This window comes from Eucyclogobius newberryi, unplaced genomic scaffold, assembly GCF_026437365.1.
Source record: "Eucyclogobius newberryi isolate DKJ021-1_F unplaced genomic scaffold, fEucNew1.0.hap1 SCAF_5, whole genome shotgun sequence".
Classification (NCBI taxonomy): Eukaryota; Metazoa; Chordata; class Actinopteri; order Gobiiformes; family Gobiidae; genus Eucyclogobius; species Eucyclogobius newberryi.
In genome coordinates, this window is record NW_027316167.1 from 31,579,449 (window position 1) to 31,593,536 (window position 14,088).

Consider the following 14,088-nt stretch of genomic DNA (forward strand, 5'->3'; position numbering starts at 1 on the left):
CTTTGGCAGCAGATTCGACATAAGAAAAGGCAGTCCGATGTTGTCATATATTTTCATTTTTAAAATCAATTAGAAAAGCTTTGGACTTTGTTTACAGCATGACAACACCTTTATTTTCTAATATGAATGTTTTTATGAAAAAAATGTGTTCCCTGCGAGTGGGGATGTAACTATTTCAAATGTTTGTGTAACGATTATTGCAATGTTTTCCATCCACATTGCCAACCGCTCCTTAATATGTGACCTTCTTTATGAAATCAAACCATCTGAATGATTAATTTGACATGAATGGCAAGATTAAAAAAAGTTATTTACATTTGGGTTTACTTTTTTGAGGAAAGGCTGAGCAGAAAGGACTTTATTTTGTTTCTAAAATCATCAAATATTTTTAATTAAACTAAAAAATGGAATTCTGAAAAACGTACAGTGTCATCAAACGGCAGCGTAAATATAATGCCTTTAAGTGACATTCCTGCCCTTTTGTGGTTCATCTTCTACATTCTCTTCTCGTTTCATGTGACACTTGAACCACAACAGAGACATTTAAAGGCATAAAAACTCATTTTTAGTCAATAATGCACACCTCTAGTTAGTTAGGGCTAGGTAAATGGTTTGTTAAGGTGTTGGCGACTAACTAAATAATCTAAACAAATTGATCTAGTCTTACACACAAAAATTAAACAGTTTAGTCGTATTTTTATAGGAGCAGAAGTACACGCGTTCTCCTTCACACAAATGAGGATTAAAATCCTCTCATATGCACTTCAATGTCCAAACGTGTTAATATATAGAAATAGACATAAATAAATTAAAAGAAAACTTGCCATTGTGTTGCGTGTGAGAAAAATGAACTTTTCCCATATTTACACCTTGTATTTTTCCTGATTTGAAAGGCTGGATTCTGCATTTCTTTCAGAGCGCGTCGCTGGAAGACGAGCCAGAGGAGAAACCGTCCATTTCGTCCCTCGATTTCTCCAGACGTTTTGATCAGAGCGAGTTCATGCAGCCCGTTGGTCAGACTCTGTTCCGGCCGACGTTAGCCGCGGACATGTGCGCTTTGCCGCCCTCGCTCGGCACTTTTCCCATCATGTTGATCCCGGGCAAAGCCGAGTCCATGTCCAGAAAGGAGACCAAGTCTGTGGCCACGCAACTGTCTGCCAACACGCTCAAGAACCCCGTCAGAAGTAAAGGTTTGTGGCACGCGTAATGGTGAAATGACCGTCTAAATGTGGATCCTTCCTCCTGTACAGTGTCGAGAATGTTGTTTTAAAGATAGACACAAAAAATCGGCAATTCTCAATAAAAATGGGGAAAAAATTTGCTATAAAGTTACATTTCTGCACTTTTTTGATAAATTTTACAGACATTTATATATATTTATGATCATTCATTCTCGACTAATACATCTATGTTTTATTGGCTTGACACACAAAATCAATATGAATTTATGTCAATATTGTCCACCCTTAACGATACATCTCAATATATGATTTTCTGGTTAGAACATTAAACAATTAAATGGTACAATTTAAAAAAAAAAAAAAAAAAAAAAAAAAAAAATCTAAACATTTAGGACTATACACATAAAAGAACATATAGTAATTTCTAAAGAGAATTAAACAAACGCAGCTTGTCCAGTTGTTTAATTCTATTTAGAAAATCTAATATATTATTATATCTAATATTTTAGAATAAATGAATGGGGAGACGGCAACGTGAAATAAATACCAAATGTTTAAAGGCGCAATGGAAGATTTTTCGCTGATTTTGCGTTTTTATTAGCGCATCGGATCGCATCGCATCTCGGTAGATTTCAGTCTCTTCTGAGCCAGTTCGAACTGTCTTTCTCTGTCTTAATTTTGTCCCGTACACTGAGGAAACTATATTATGATAGATCCATGTGCTTAGACACAGGGAAACGTGTTGCTCATGGGGACGAGCCGCACGCGGCTGCAGGTGAGCGGTAGGTGCGTTCTATGATTGATACGTGGCAGGACTAATCGGCAGTCCACGCCACGAGGAAATAAGACTCAGATTTGGGCCAAAAAATCGTCCATTACGCCTTTAAGGCGGCAGCAACACTAAAGAGTTAAAATAAATACATTATTGAATATTTTTTTGGGATCATCTTTAAAAATTAACTGAGAAATGTGCCTGCAAAATTGTTTTCAAGTATCACTCAAATGGAATGGATTGTAAAATTAAACACAATCGTGCAGAAATGTCACCTTTATGTTCCTGTTTGAAATATTGAACTGCAATTTGTATTACTTTACTATACACGTTTTTATTTAGCATTACTTCTTCTACTTTATATATTTTTTAATACCGGTATATATTTATTTTTTATTTCCCAGCCGTTCAAGCCTCAACCACATTCACAACTTCTAACGTTGGTGTCCAGACAATCAAGCGGGGAAAAACGTTAGCGTTGGCCAAAGCGTTCTCGGCCGCGCCTGTGGTTCGACCCCAGAAGAGGCCTCGCGTGGAAATGGAGGAGGAAGAGGATGTGCCTATATTTAACCACTCGTCACAAGGAGCCAGTGTGCTTAACGTCACTGAGACGACGTGAGTTTGCATTTGCAAGTGGGAGAAGCGTCGAGTCAAACTGTGAAATCGCCCTTTCATGGGGGTTTTATTCAGAGTCAATGATTTGTTTCATGTTAAACATTGTCCTATGCCGTCTGCTTTTCCCTTTTCACTTGTCCTACTGAGTGACAGGTGGATTCAACCAATCACAGTCAAGTGTTATACAATACTAACTTTTCAACCTTGATGTCGATACCAAGGAATACTCTCTATACTTGATACACAATGTCATTTTCAGCACAAAATAATTGTTCTTTCTTGATGTTAAAGTGTTTTTTTCTAGTTCTGATAAAATACAAAAAACAAGGCACTCTTCAAATTGTAAACGCCTTTATTAGATATGGGTTTTGTACGTGTTTCAGCCTGCAGGTTTTCATCAGACAAACAGAATTCAAATGTACCATGTGATACTAAATACGAGTAATAATATCTGATGTTCGATTCTTTTTTGACCCTAATTTGAACTCTCAAACAAAAATGACTTTAATTTCGACTTGAGGCTTAAAGTTACAAAAAGATATGTGATTGAATCAAAATTGGGAACAGTTACAGCTACTGTTTCTGCCTCACTGCCGAAAGGTCTCTGGTTGGATTCCCATATGTAGTGAAGTGTAGGTTTCTTGAAGGTTCTCCTATTTCCCCCGTCACAATAAAAAGCACAATAACAGTTCTCTCTTAGTCCAAAACTATAACAATTAAATGGCAAACCTTAGTGGCGTTTTCCTGATTATAGCTAGGGCACCAGACCCTTAAAAAAAAAAAAAATTATAATTATAATTTTTTAATGCATAGTAAAAATAAAAGCTGTCAAAGTTACACGTTAACTCCTGCAATTAATATAAAATGTACGCATTAATCATAAATTGATGCGGATTAATCACAAATGCGCTCTTTAAGATAACGCAGGGCGAGCCCCGATCACGCAGCAGCTCATGTTTACGATTATTATTATTATTATTATAATCAGCGTAGGCCAGAACTACAGCATCACAAAGAGCTCAGACTGTGTAGAAGTGTTCAGAAAGATTCTAGTCAGGCATTTAATTAAATATATCCTTCATCCTTTTGCATTTAAAAAGTCAAGCCCCCCAGCTATACTTTCTGCGCCTCTAGGCAGAACAAAACCCCTCCTTGAATACATATTTTCCCTCCACAGCGACGCAGACTCGACAGCCAACTATGAGGACACAAAGTACATCGTGTTTGAGAAGAACCTGCGTCAGCTTTTCGAGCAGTGTCCCGTGTGTAACTGCCAGTGCGTGGTGCGGCGGCGGCGGCGCGGCACGTTGGTCTCTTTCACGCAGCACTGTCCCGAGTGCATGTACAGCCGCACGTGGCAGAACCAGCCCGTGGCGAGGAGCACTCCTGTGGGCGACCTGCAGCTGTCGGCCGCCGTCTACTTCTCCGGCGGATGCTTTCAGAAAATGCACAGGGTATTTTTCTATTCAGAGCATTATAAATACACAGACTAAGCTATAACTGAGTCACTTATTCCATACTCGTACTGTAATACACGTTACTGAACAACCCGCTCAATAACTGACCCTATTTTTACTAAAACGCTTGACTAAAATGAGCTCCCATTTCAAACTGAAGCGGTTTGTGAACCCTTTGGAGCACAAACTAACAGCTGAAGCTAAAACTCTGTAGTGTTGTGTGTCTGATTTACTCTGATTATTAAGTAAAAACGAGCTCTGCAGAGGAAAATCTGAAAATTGGTGTTGGAGGATGGTCTGATTGACACTAGTTTGGGCATTTGTTGGTATTAGACGATTTCTCATTAAAAACTAAATATAATTTGACTTAAAAAATGGTTTTAGGGACTTGTAATTAATAATGAGGAAAAAAAAGTCTAGACTGAATCCATATAAAAGTCCTAATAAAATTTAGGGTATTTTCTTATTTGTGGGTCTGGAGAACAAACTGACCCTGACTGGACTGGAATCAACTGGATTACATATTATTTTATGTACATTTCATCTAATTTATCCAGCAGCTGTAGAGTTCCCTTTTATCAGATCAAACTTAATGGAATAAATAAAAAATAAGTCCTTTGTGTTGGCCAGTGGTTCCCAGACGGGAAACTCTGCTGTGTGCTTGGATGTGTCACGTCAAAATTCAGTTCACATTTTACATTAACACAGGAAAAGCTAATATGAATGACTATACTTATACTAAAATCATGCACATTTCAGAACGTGAATATGTGGAGGCCTAAATCAGGGGTTTCCAACCTTTCAGGTCCCAAAAGTAACAACAGCAACCAACGCCAATGGAATATTTATATGGACTTTATTTACTTAATATACTCGTTTAGCTATAGAACAGAACAACTCTAAAACAAGTCAAGTAAAAGTCACATTTCATCCTATTTTTTTTCTACTTTTCAACATCAATAAACGAATGAGTTTTAATGCCAGTTTTTGTATTGGTTAGTATCTGGATTTCGATACTTTTGACGAGTGTAACGTCTTCTACAGAGAACTAAATATTCCTATGGCATCTTTTATGTATTAATCCTGATAACCCAGAAGTTTAGCGCTCTTCAAACATCGCCTGAAATGCACAGTGATTTGAATCTTTTATTTAAAACAAGAAGTCTGTATTAGCCTATTATTATCAGTTGTAGTCTCCTTTTTATTCACCGTCACTGTTTCTTTGTGTTTCGATCAGATATGCAAAGGAATCAACCTTCAAATCCACCAGCTGGACACGTTTCGAAAACATTCGCGGATGTTTCTAGAGCCCGCCATCTGCCACAACTGGAGGCGGCACCAGGAAACGATCTTTGACGAGATGCAGGAGCGACGGGAGCTTCCCGTGGCCGGTGAAATGAGGGCGCGGCCTCCAGGTGAGAAGGCGTCACTGCGTTTGCCGTCGTTTCGTTTGACATAACTCGCTCCTCACGCTCTTTTTACGCTTCAGGACCCGGCGCTAATATGGCAAGCTACACAACGTTGGACCTGGAAAGCAGAAAAATACTCGATGTCCAACTCGTGCAGGTTTGTGGTTCATTTTGTCGCCATCTAAACACACATCATGCTATATATTTTATGTTTAATCCACAGCGGGGATCAGTTCATGCCAGACTCAGGGCATATACGACCATATTTGATGTAGTCGCTATTGTAATTATGCTTAAACTGCTAAAAAAAATCATTTTGTGGTACTGAAATGTGTACTGCAACAAATTGCAGCATTTTTAAACGCTGTTTTGGCTTCGTCACAGCTAAATCGTAATCTGTGAAAAGCATCTGTCAAATATCGTGGATTCAAAGACATTTTCATAATGGTGACTTGGCTCTTAAGTGTCTGAAACCTTCTGTATGCGTGTGGTAATATTGGCAATGCATGTTAAAGAGTTTTTATGCGATTTTGAGCCTTAACTTGCATCGATAATTGTCTCTAACTCTCCACAAAAAGTCGTGGGAAAACGTTTGATGGATCCATTTTGAAAACGCTAATGTCTGCTTCGACTGCCCAGAGTGATGTCAGAAACTGTTAGAACCTGAAGTAAATGTGTTTGATACAGGATTAGTTTGACGAGTTAGTAGCACTGTAGAACGCCTTAAACGGGAACATCGTATTGATCACAGGACCGCCGAAAGGATGTCGCCGCAAATAATCAACGGTGTGGAAAGTAAAAAGCCTGATGATAAAAGAAGGCAAGACTGGACTTTATTTGGAAATGGACAAATTTGACCGAATGTGGTCCAACTGGGACTTTTATTTTATTAATCTTTTTTATTTTTTTTATTTTTTTTAACTATTAAAATAAACAAAACCGAACCAGACCAGAGAGAAAATAAAAGACAAAAACGGTAGCGTCCCAATGAAAAGAAAAAAAGAAAAATATACGGCATATATATATCAGTCTTTTTGTAATTTTATTATAATTCTGAATTTTTTTGCTCTTTGGTTCTGTTCGGTATTTAAAATTTGTTGTTAAAACTGGTTGTTGTTTAAACTTTTAAAAATGTGAAAACAGATTTTTTTCTAATACAAGGCAAGATGAGTTTATTTGTAGAGCAATGTTTGGTCACAAAGTATTTTAAATTGCTTTACAGAGTCAAGAAAAGATGCATTAAAATTTCGATAAAAGCAACATATTTGACCTTTTTAAACCTTTTTTATTTTTTTTTCCTATTGTAGAATAAAGGGGAAGGAACCAAAAATCTCCTGGAAAAGCGAGGCCTTAAAAGAAGCCTGGAGCGTCTGGAGGCCAACAGCCTGAAAGTGGACTACATCGTCACAGATCGACACGCCAAAGTTCAGAAGTATCTTCAGAACAAACGGATCACTCAGTACTACGACGTGTGGCGTCTGGAGAAAGGTGTTCAAATATCCGTACCAGGACACAAATACTGTGTTACTGTGACTACTTTCTTTGAATCTTCTATTTTATGACTTTGAATGGTGTTTTAGTATTTATTATGAAATAGTATAGTATTTATTTATGAAAGCTGAATAGTACATTTTATTTGACCACTGGAAATTGGCTGATAATTTTTCATTTAGAACATAATTTTATTGATTAAAACCTTTTAATAAGATGCATTTATAGTTCATGTTTTTTTTTATTATAGTTTTATATTGCGAGGTTTAGGCAAAGCAGCAGTTTTTTACACCAATTTGGGTAGTGCAAATTCAACTTGTCTAGTTAAACCAATTCTTACTGTCTTAAAAACATGAAAGACCAAGACCAAACTGTAATTCCGACTTATTCCTCGCTTTCTGAACGCATTCAGAGCACCGCATTCAGTTTTTATAAGCACTTATCATTTTGTTTCAACGTTTTGTCATCACGGTAAAGCTAACAACAACTGTGCACTTATTATATTAAGAAAAGATAAGCCTTTATTTGTCCCGCAATGGGGAAATTCTAGTGTTGCAACACAAAGTAGTTTCAGAAGTAAATGATAAAGAACAAATAACTTATAAAAAACTTTAAAGAAAACTCTCTTTGTAGAAAATCTCTTTATACTCTAAATAAAAAGTCAAAAGTAATAATAACAATAATAAACTCTTATTTAGATGTAGATAACACGCATCTGTCTCATTTTGACCCAAAGAGCTGCTTTTACACTATTTCTGTACACATTTTACTGGTTATTTTCAATTTGACTTGCTTGCAGACCCTTTAAAAGTATGAATTCCTTTGCAGATTTATCGAAAAGGTTGGACGAGCTGTCTGAAAAGAAGGACTTCGAGGTTGTGAAGCGGTGGTCGCCAGCGATCAAGCACCACATGTACTGGGCGGCCATGTCGTCAAAGTCCGGAGACGAGAAAGTGGCAAAGTGGATCTCTCAGATAAACCACATGCAGGACGTCCACAAACACGACGACCCGCTGTTCCCACAATGCGCCCACCCTGAAAGAAAGACCTCAGACCCCAACAAGTGGTTCAAACCAGGTGAGTTTTCAGAGAGGGGCTAGAATAGACTCTGGATTATTCAAAATTCAACTGCTTTGACAATGATTAAGTTGTATTTACACTAAATTAGTTTTACCTCTGTGAAATAGAAATTATCCCATGATGTTTGTGTGTTTTTTTTTGTGGTCATTTACAGAGTTTATTCGTAAAAAAGACAGATAAACACATTCATTCATGTTGCTTGCGTTGCTTTTTTTTGTTGTTGCTGTTTTTACCTGTTCTGGAGCGTGAGATGTCGTTCTTTCACGTTATTTCCATCAGAATGACGTCCACACAGTCATATTTCTTAGTCATATTCTGTTTTTAATCTGTTTTTAGTTCAAATCGGAGCCTTAAATGGGCTGTAAAGACATTTAAATCAGGGACGATTTGCACGGGACTAAAAACACAGTCGTTCGTCATTACATTTACCCGACGTCGCCTTGTCTAATCTAATCTAAATCTAATCCCGCCCGAATAGAGCTATAATGTGTTTTTGTCATTATGACGTCTAAAAAAAACAACAAATTAGTTGTAAATGCGTTGTCTCTTCTTCCAGGCAGTGAACCTCTACGTGAAGTCGAGAAGTTGCTCCTGAACAAACGAGTGCTGCGCGACGTCCTGAAACTCTGCCCCGATCACCACATGTCGTCACTCGATGTGTTTCATGAGCTCAGTCTGCAGTTTGCACCCGGCGAAGTCACATTCTCTTTTATGGAGACAAAGTGCAGGTAAACGTCATTATATTATAAGTATTAAACAAGTGCTGTGTTTCCTGTAGGACTCTTTATTTGAGGATAAAATGTACTCATTACACTCAGTACATTAGCGCCCTCTCTGTAGAAGTCGTTAAAATCTGTCAAAACTGATTTTAATAAACGTTTCTTTCTTCTTAGGCTCTTTTTGGCAGCGATGCACTTCAACGAGAACTTGGCGCGTGAACAGGAAATGTGCGGAGACGCTTTTCTCTTTCCCAGATCAAAGCAGGCCTGTCCTTCTGTGAAAACTAAAACAACTCTTGGTAAATTCACATATCTAAGTCTTTTGTTTGTTTTATTTTTAATTTTGCATCTCGATTGTCCATCAACCCTTTTATTTATTGTTTTGACAATTTATGTATTGATGACTGGTGCCATCGTTATTGGTCAAATGAATTATTGCTGGATGGACAGATAAAGTAACTTCAATGCCATTTTTAGAGATTTTCTCATTAATGCCTTGTAGATTCTGAGCCAATCCTCTTAACTATTTTGATACAGTAAAAATAAAACTAAGATTTTTTTTTAATGATAATAAGATGATAACAATAGCTCCATCATCAAAAACACTCTGAATCTCCTCCATAACTGACATTTTCTCAATCAGTGACGTGGCTCTGAGAATCCATACATCTTCTGACTCTGTCTGTGCATTTCTGTCGTCTAATCACGATCATTGCAACTGTGTTCCGAGACCAGGAAGTGACGACCAGCTTGAAATGCACTGAAATAATTAGTTAGTCCCGGGAGAAATGCCACCAATCCAAACTTTTTGTTTGGTGCTAAAACATGATATGCCAAAGTAAAGTTACTCCCGATCATGTTTGAAGGCTAATAATGATACAAATAATGCAAACATATTTGTCCTTTAATATTATCGTGTGGTTTCGTGTTGATCAAGATGATTCAAAAACTATTAAGGAAAAGTCAAATTTTTATTTTTATTTTCTTTATCGATACTTGTTCATGTGAGTATGTAATATTGTTTGGTATCTAGGTATCAATATATATATATATATATATATATATATATATATATATATATATATATATATATATATATATATATATATATATATATATATATATATAGATATATATATATATATATATATATAGATATATATATTTTTTTTATATTTTACATTTAATTATTGTCAGATGCACTCTAAACCTTTCCTTATTTCAGGTTATATGCGGGACCTGATGAAGCTGCTGTTCACTGAAGTTTTGATTGATCCGTCGTCATTTGTTGAGGATTTAAAGATTAAATCGGTGAAAAAGAACCAAGAGAACCACGAGATGATGGAATAACGACTTCTAAAACTTGTCCCAGTGCAACGGAGGAATGGTTTCTGCTGGTCAACTCTGAAGCAATCATTGACTATTGAATATGTGACTTCGCTTCATGTTTTCTTTCACGTTTGTTCGAAACATCTGTATTTTACGTGGGGTGGGATAAAACGAGATTATTGTACCTGCGCACAAAATATATCATGTGGATTTTCATTGTTCATATTCTTCATGGAAATGCCTTTAATCAAAATACTTTTTACATATGCACTTTGTTACACTGTGAATATTAACAACGTGCCAAAGGGTTGAAACCCTTTAGGTGCCCTGGCTGTAATTGTAGGTGTTTTTGTGGCTTAAAAATACTTTGGAAATACTGCGTTCTTACGTTGAGTGTCTCTCCACATAATGTGTGTGTCTTAATGCAATACTGTGGTACATCCCAGGCATAGACATCTAACAGTTAGGGCTGTATTTGACTAAAGATATGCTATGTCGAATATAAAGGGCGTGGCATAATTTCAAGTTCATGAAAAACAATTATTTATACAGAAAAGTGGTAGAACGCAATGTATTTATTTGTAAAAAGCCAGATCGTAGTTCACTCCCAAATCTTCAGATAAACTCCACATCTTCTCTCTGATGTTGTCCCATATAAATCCTTATCTAATTAAATATTTTGGTCGACTAGTACACCATACAGCCCTAATAAAAATAACTGCTCTTAAAAATGTCGGGGATGAAGTTATTGGTTTGTATTTCAACTCCAGCGTTTGTATCCATGGGTTTTCAGCGTCTTCTTTTTATGCAACAATTTGATCTATTTTGTTTTCAAATTGTTGATCATATGGTAATGGTCCTTATTTCTCATCACTAAACCAATACCTTTTAGTCGTTGAAATGTAGTAGTATTGATGTATTGCTGTAATCAAAGCAAAAGGTGGTCCAACGAAATATTAGTCTGACTCTTGCTATGGTGACTTAGTTTTGTGTGTATATTTTGAATGTATTTGTCTTAAATGCCACGTAAAAGGAGTGGTCAAATTACATAATGCTTTTCAAACAAGATTATAAAAAATAGAAATTGCTATTGCACAATCGATTTTGGAGTTCGTTCCGCACTGATTTGTGGGGTCACTTATTTAAAGATGTTCTGTTCTGGAGCGCCCTGAGCAAACTTCTGAACCCCAAAAAGACGACATATTTTTACAATAATTAAAAGTGTACCACAGCTCAAAAACACTGCCTCGAGTATTGTTTGTTGGCGATCTCGAGCTGAAAAGTCATCTATTTTGTTTCCACAGATTAAAGCAGTTTTTTTTGCATGACTGTCCTTGTGTTCTCCTCAGACCCTCAGGTTTTGTCAGATGTGCGCAGAGTGGTTGGAGACGAGTCGTATTCTCCTGTGGATCCGAAGGAGCTGTGCGACCGAGTCCTCACCACGTGTTACATGTCCAGTGAAAACTCGTCCACCGACACGAGGAGCAGGGCCCAGGAGCTGGCCTCGCAGATCGGCAGGTGAGCGAGACCAGAGCTTTGGGTCAAACGCGGGTCGGAAGTGACAAAATGCAGAAATACTCTGAGTGCATGCGATTTTATATGACTAAATGATACTGCGTCCTTTATTATGTCCTATAATTAATTTTTATTTTTTTACATTTTACTTGGACGAAGACAAAAAGCAAAGTTAATTCATGATAGAAGGTCATACTCTTCTTCTTATACTTATATTTGTATCTTCCTTTTTTAAATTAATGTTTTTTACATTTTACTTGGATGAAGACAAAAAGCAAATTGAAGTTAATTTGAATTAACACTAACCCTTTTTAAAATATATATATATATATAGACATTCCTTGAGTTCTTTCTGTTTGTTCCACAGTTGTAAACTATTATAACTTTAAAATTGCACACACCTCTTAAGTTATACTCTTTCCCTTTTTTTTTTGCCTTGAATTCCTTTCTTTCAGTTTTAATAATTAAGAGTGTTCAAAAAGTAAGTTGCTCTGGTCCCTATCGCCCAGTCCATAATATTTTCCAGAATATTAGATTTTGTACATATTTATTTCATGTTTTTATATACCGGTGTATATATTTAAGAGTTGAAGAAAGTGAATTAGGGTATTTTGGGGGTTTTCTTACAAAATGATCCCGGTTGCTCCTGGACGCCTGTGAATTAGTTTGGACCGTCTCGTGGAAGACCCCGCTCGCTTTAATTTCCCTAAACACAAATGTCCTCCGCAGCACACATTTGAACATCAACATAGACCTGGCGGTGAAAGGCCTCCTGGGAATCTTCTCCGCCGTCACCGGGATGTTTCCAAAGTTTCGAGCCAACGGCGGCAGCCACAGAGAAAACCTGGCTCTGCAAAACGTTCAGGTCAGAAATCATTACCGTTTGATAAAGTGAATAAATAAAGTGTCCAGGATAAACGTTTGATTCCATTTCAGGCTCGCGTGCGGATGGTCCTCGCTTACCTCTTCGCTCAGCTGTGTCTTTGGGCTCGGGGTAAACCTGGAGGACTTCTGGTGCTTGGTTCTGCAAATGTGGATGAAAGGCAAGTTTTATATCATGGCACAGTGTGGGCGACCTCGTGGGACTATTCTGGTTAAATAAAGATACACGTAAAAACACAAACAATGGAATGAGCTACAAAATTGCATTCAAAAACGTAAATGAACCGTAAAGTCTAGAATTAACGGCCCAATTTATTATTAATCGACCTTTTTTGTTGTAATTTTTAATAGTGTAATGTTTTATTATAACTACGCTTATTTCTGCCTCTGTAAAGCTTAAACAAACACTTAATTCACAGTGAACAAGTGGTTTAAGAATGATTCAAGCTTAGTGATCACTTAACTAAAACCGTACACTCTGGTAATTACTGTATCGAGGTATCGAAGCGCATTGTTGGAAATGGAAACGGCTTTTTCTTTTCTTTTTTTTTCACTTTAAATGTATTTTCCGGTTCTGGGATGCAATAAAACTCCTTTAAGCATCGTTGTTTTATTTTAAATGTTCTAAGTGAATCTGGGACTTAACCTGTACGGATTGCTGCTAGTTGGAACAACAGTTGCAGCTCAAAAAAAAAATATTGCTAAAAATGTGCTCAAGTTTGGATACTAGTTTGCGTATGTTGAGTATTTTAGATTTTCGATGCTTTTGGACAACCCTACTCCATGGCATATTGATGTACAACGGCATGTTTCGCTCAACGCCGCACTGATTTAGTTTTATTGTCATTTTCTTTCAACGTGTGGTGGTCTTTTTCAGCCTCACTGGATATTTCACCAAGTACGATTGCTCCAGCGCCGACATAAACCCGATTGGAGGAATCAGTAAAACGGACCTGAAGAGTTTCCTGTCTTACTGCGTGGACACGTTTCATCTCACAGCTCTCAACGGGTAAAGACACATTAATAACACCCACATCATCAATGTCAGACGTTCATAAAGAGTCTTTCAAGCGTTATTGTCAAAGTACATCATCATCAAGTCAATGGACCTGTTTGTTTAGTTAAAGGTGGTATGGACGATTTTTTTCAGCAAATCTTTTATCATATTTCCTCGTGGCGTGGATAAATCATTTGTCCTGCCACGTATCAATCATAAAACGCACCTACCGCTCACCTGCAGCCGCGTCTGGCTTGTCCCACGTTTCCGCGTGTCTAAGCGCATGGATCTATCATAATATAGTTCCCTCAGTGTACGGGGCAAAATGAAGACAGAGAAAGACAGTTCGAGCTGACGCAGAAGTGGACAGAAATCTACGGGAGACGAGCGATGCGATGCGCTCCGTTGCGCTAATAAACAAACGCGTTGTATCGGTCCGCACGGGGGAATGCGCATGCGCACTTCCGCCTGCGTTCTCAAATCGCCGAAAAATCGTCCATACCGCCTTTAATTTTTAAGTCGGTTTAGCTCAATATAACGGTTTACAATGAACAAATAATGATCAAATACTTGACTGGGAGAAAATTCTTCTTTTAACTATTTCAAGAACTTAAATAATCTTTAACTTTTTGGTGCTCCGT

The 14,088-nt window shown here is 37.3% G+C and overlaps 2 protein-coding genes across 2 annotated transcripts in view; both read left to right on the forward strand.

Moving 5' to 3' along the window:
• LOC140381029 (uncharacterized) overlaps positions 1–11,210 on the forward strand; it is an 11,908-nt gene extending 698 nt beyond the window's left edge. The window contains exons 2-11 of the mRNA XM_072465045.1: positions 917–1,190; positions 2,358–2,568; positions 3,746–4,022; positions 5,263–5,440; positions 5,515–5,591; positions 6,742–6,922; positions 7,754–8,002; positions 8,562–8,733; positions 8,899–9,023; positions 9,950–11,210. Coding sequence (XP_072321146.1) covers positions 917–1,190; positions 2,358–2,568; positions 3,746–4,022; positions 5,263–5,440; positions 5,515–5,591; positions 6,742–6,922; positions 7,754–8,002; positions 8,562–8,733; positions 8,899–9,023; positions 9,950–10,074 — 1,869 coding nt within the window. The 3' untranslated portion in view covers positions 10,075–11,210. The remainder of the gene's footprint in view (positions 1–916; positions 1,191–2,357; positions 2,569–3,745; positions 4,023–5,262; positions 5,441–5,514; positions 5,592–6,741; positions 6,923–7,753; positions 8,003–8,561; positions 8,734–8,898; positions 9,024–9,949) is intronic.
• LOC140381031 (glutamine-dependent NAD(+) synthetase-like) overlaps positions 1–14,088 on the forward strand; it is a 32,934-nt gene that overhangs the window by 15,970 nt on the left and 2,876 nt on the right. The window contains exons 14-17 of the mRNA XM_072465046.1: positions 11,403–11,571; positions 12,298–12,433; positions 12,505–12,611; positions 13,328–13,459. Of these exons, the coding sequence (XP_072321147.1) occupies positions 11,403–11,571; positions 12,298–12,433; positions 12,505–12,611; positions 13,328–13,459 (544 nt within the window). The remainder of the gene's footprint in view (positions 1–11,402; positions 11,572–12,297; positions 12,434–12,504; positions 12,612–13,327; positions 13,460–14,088) is intronic.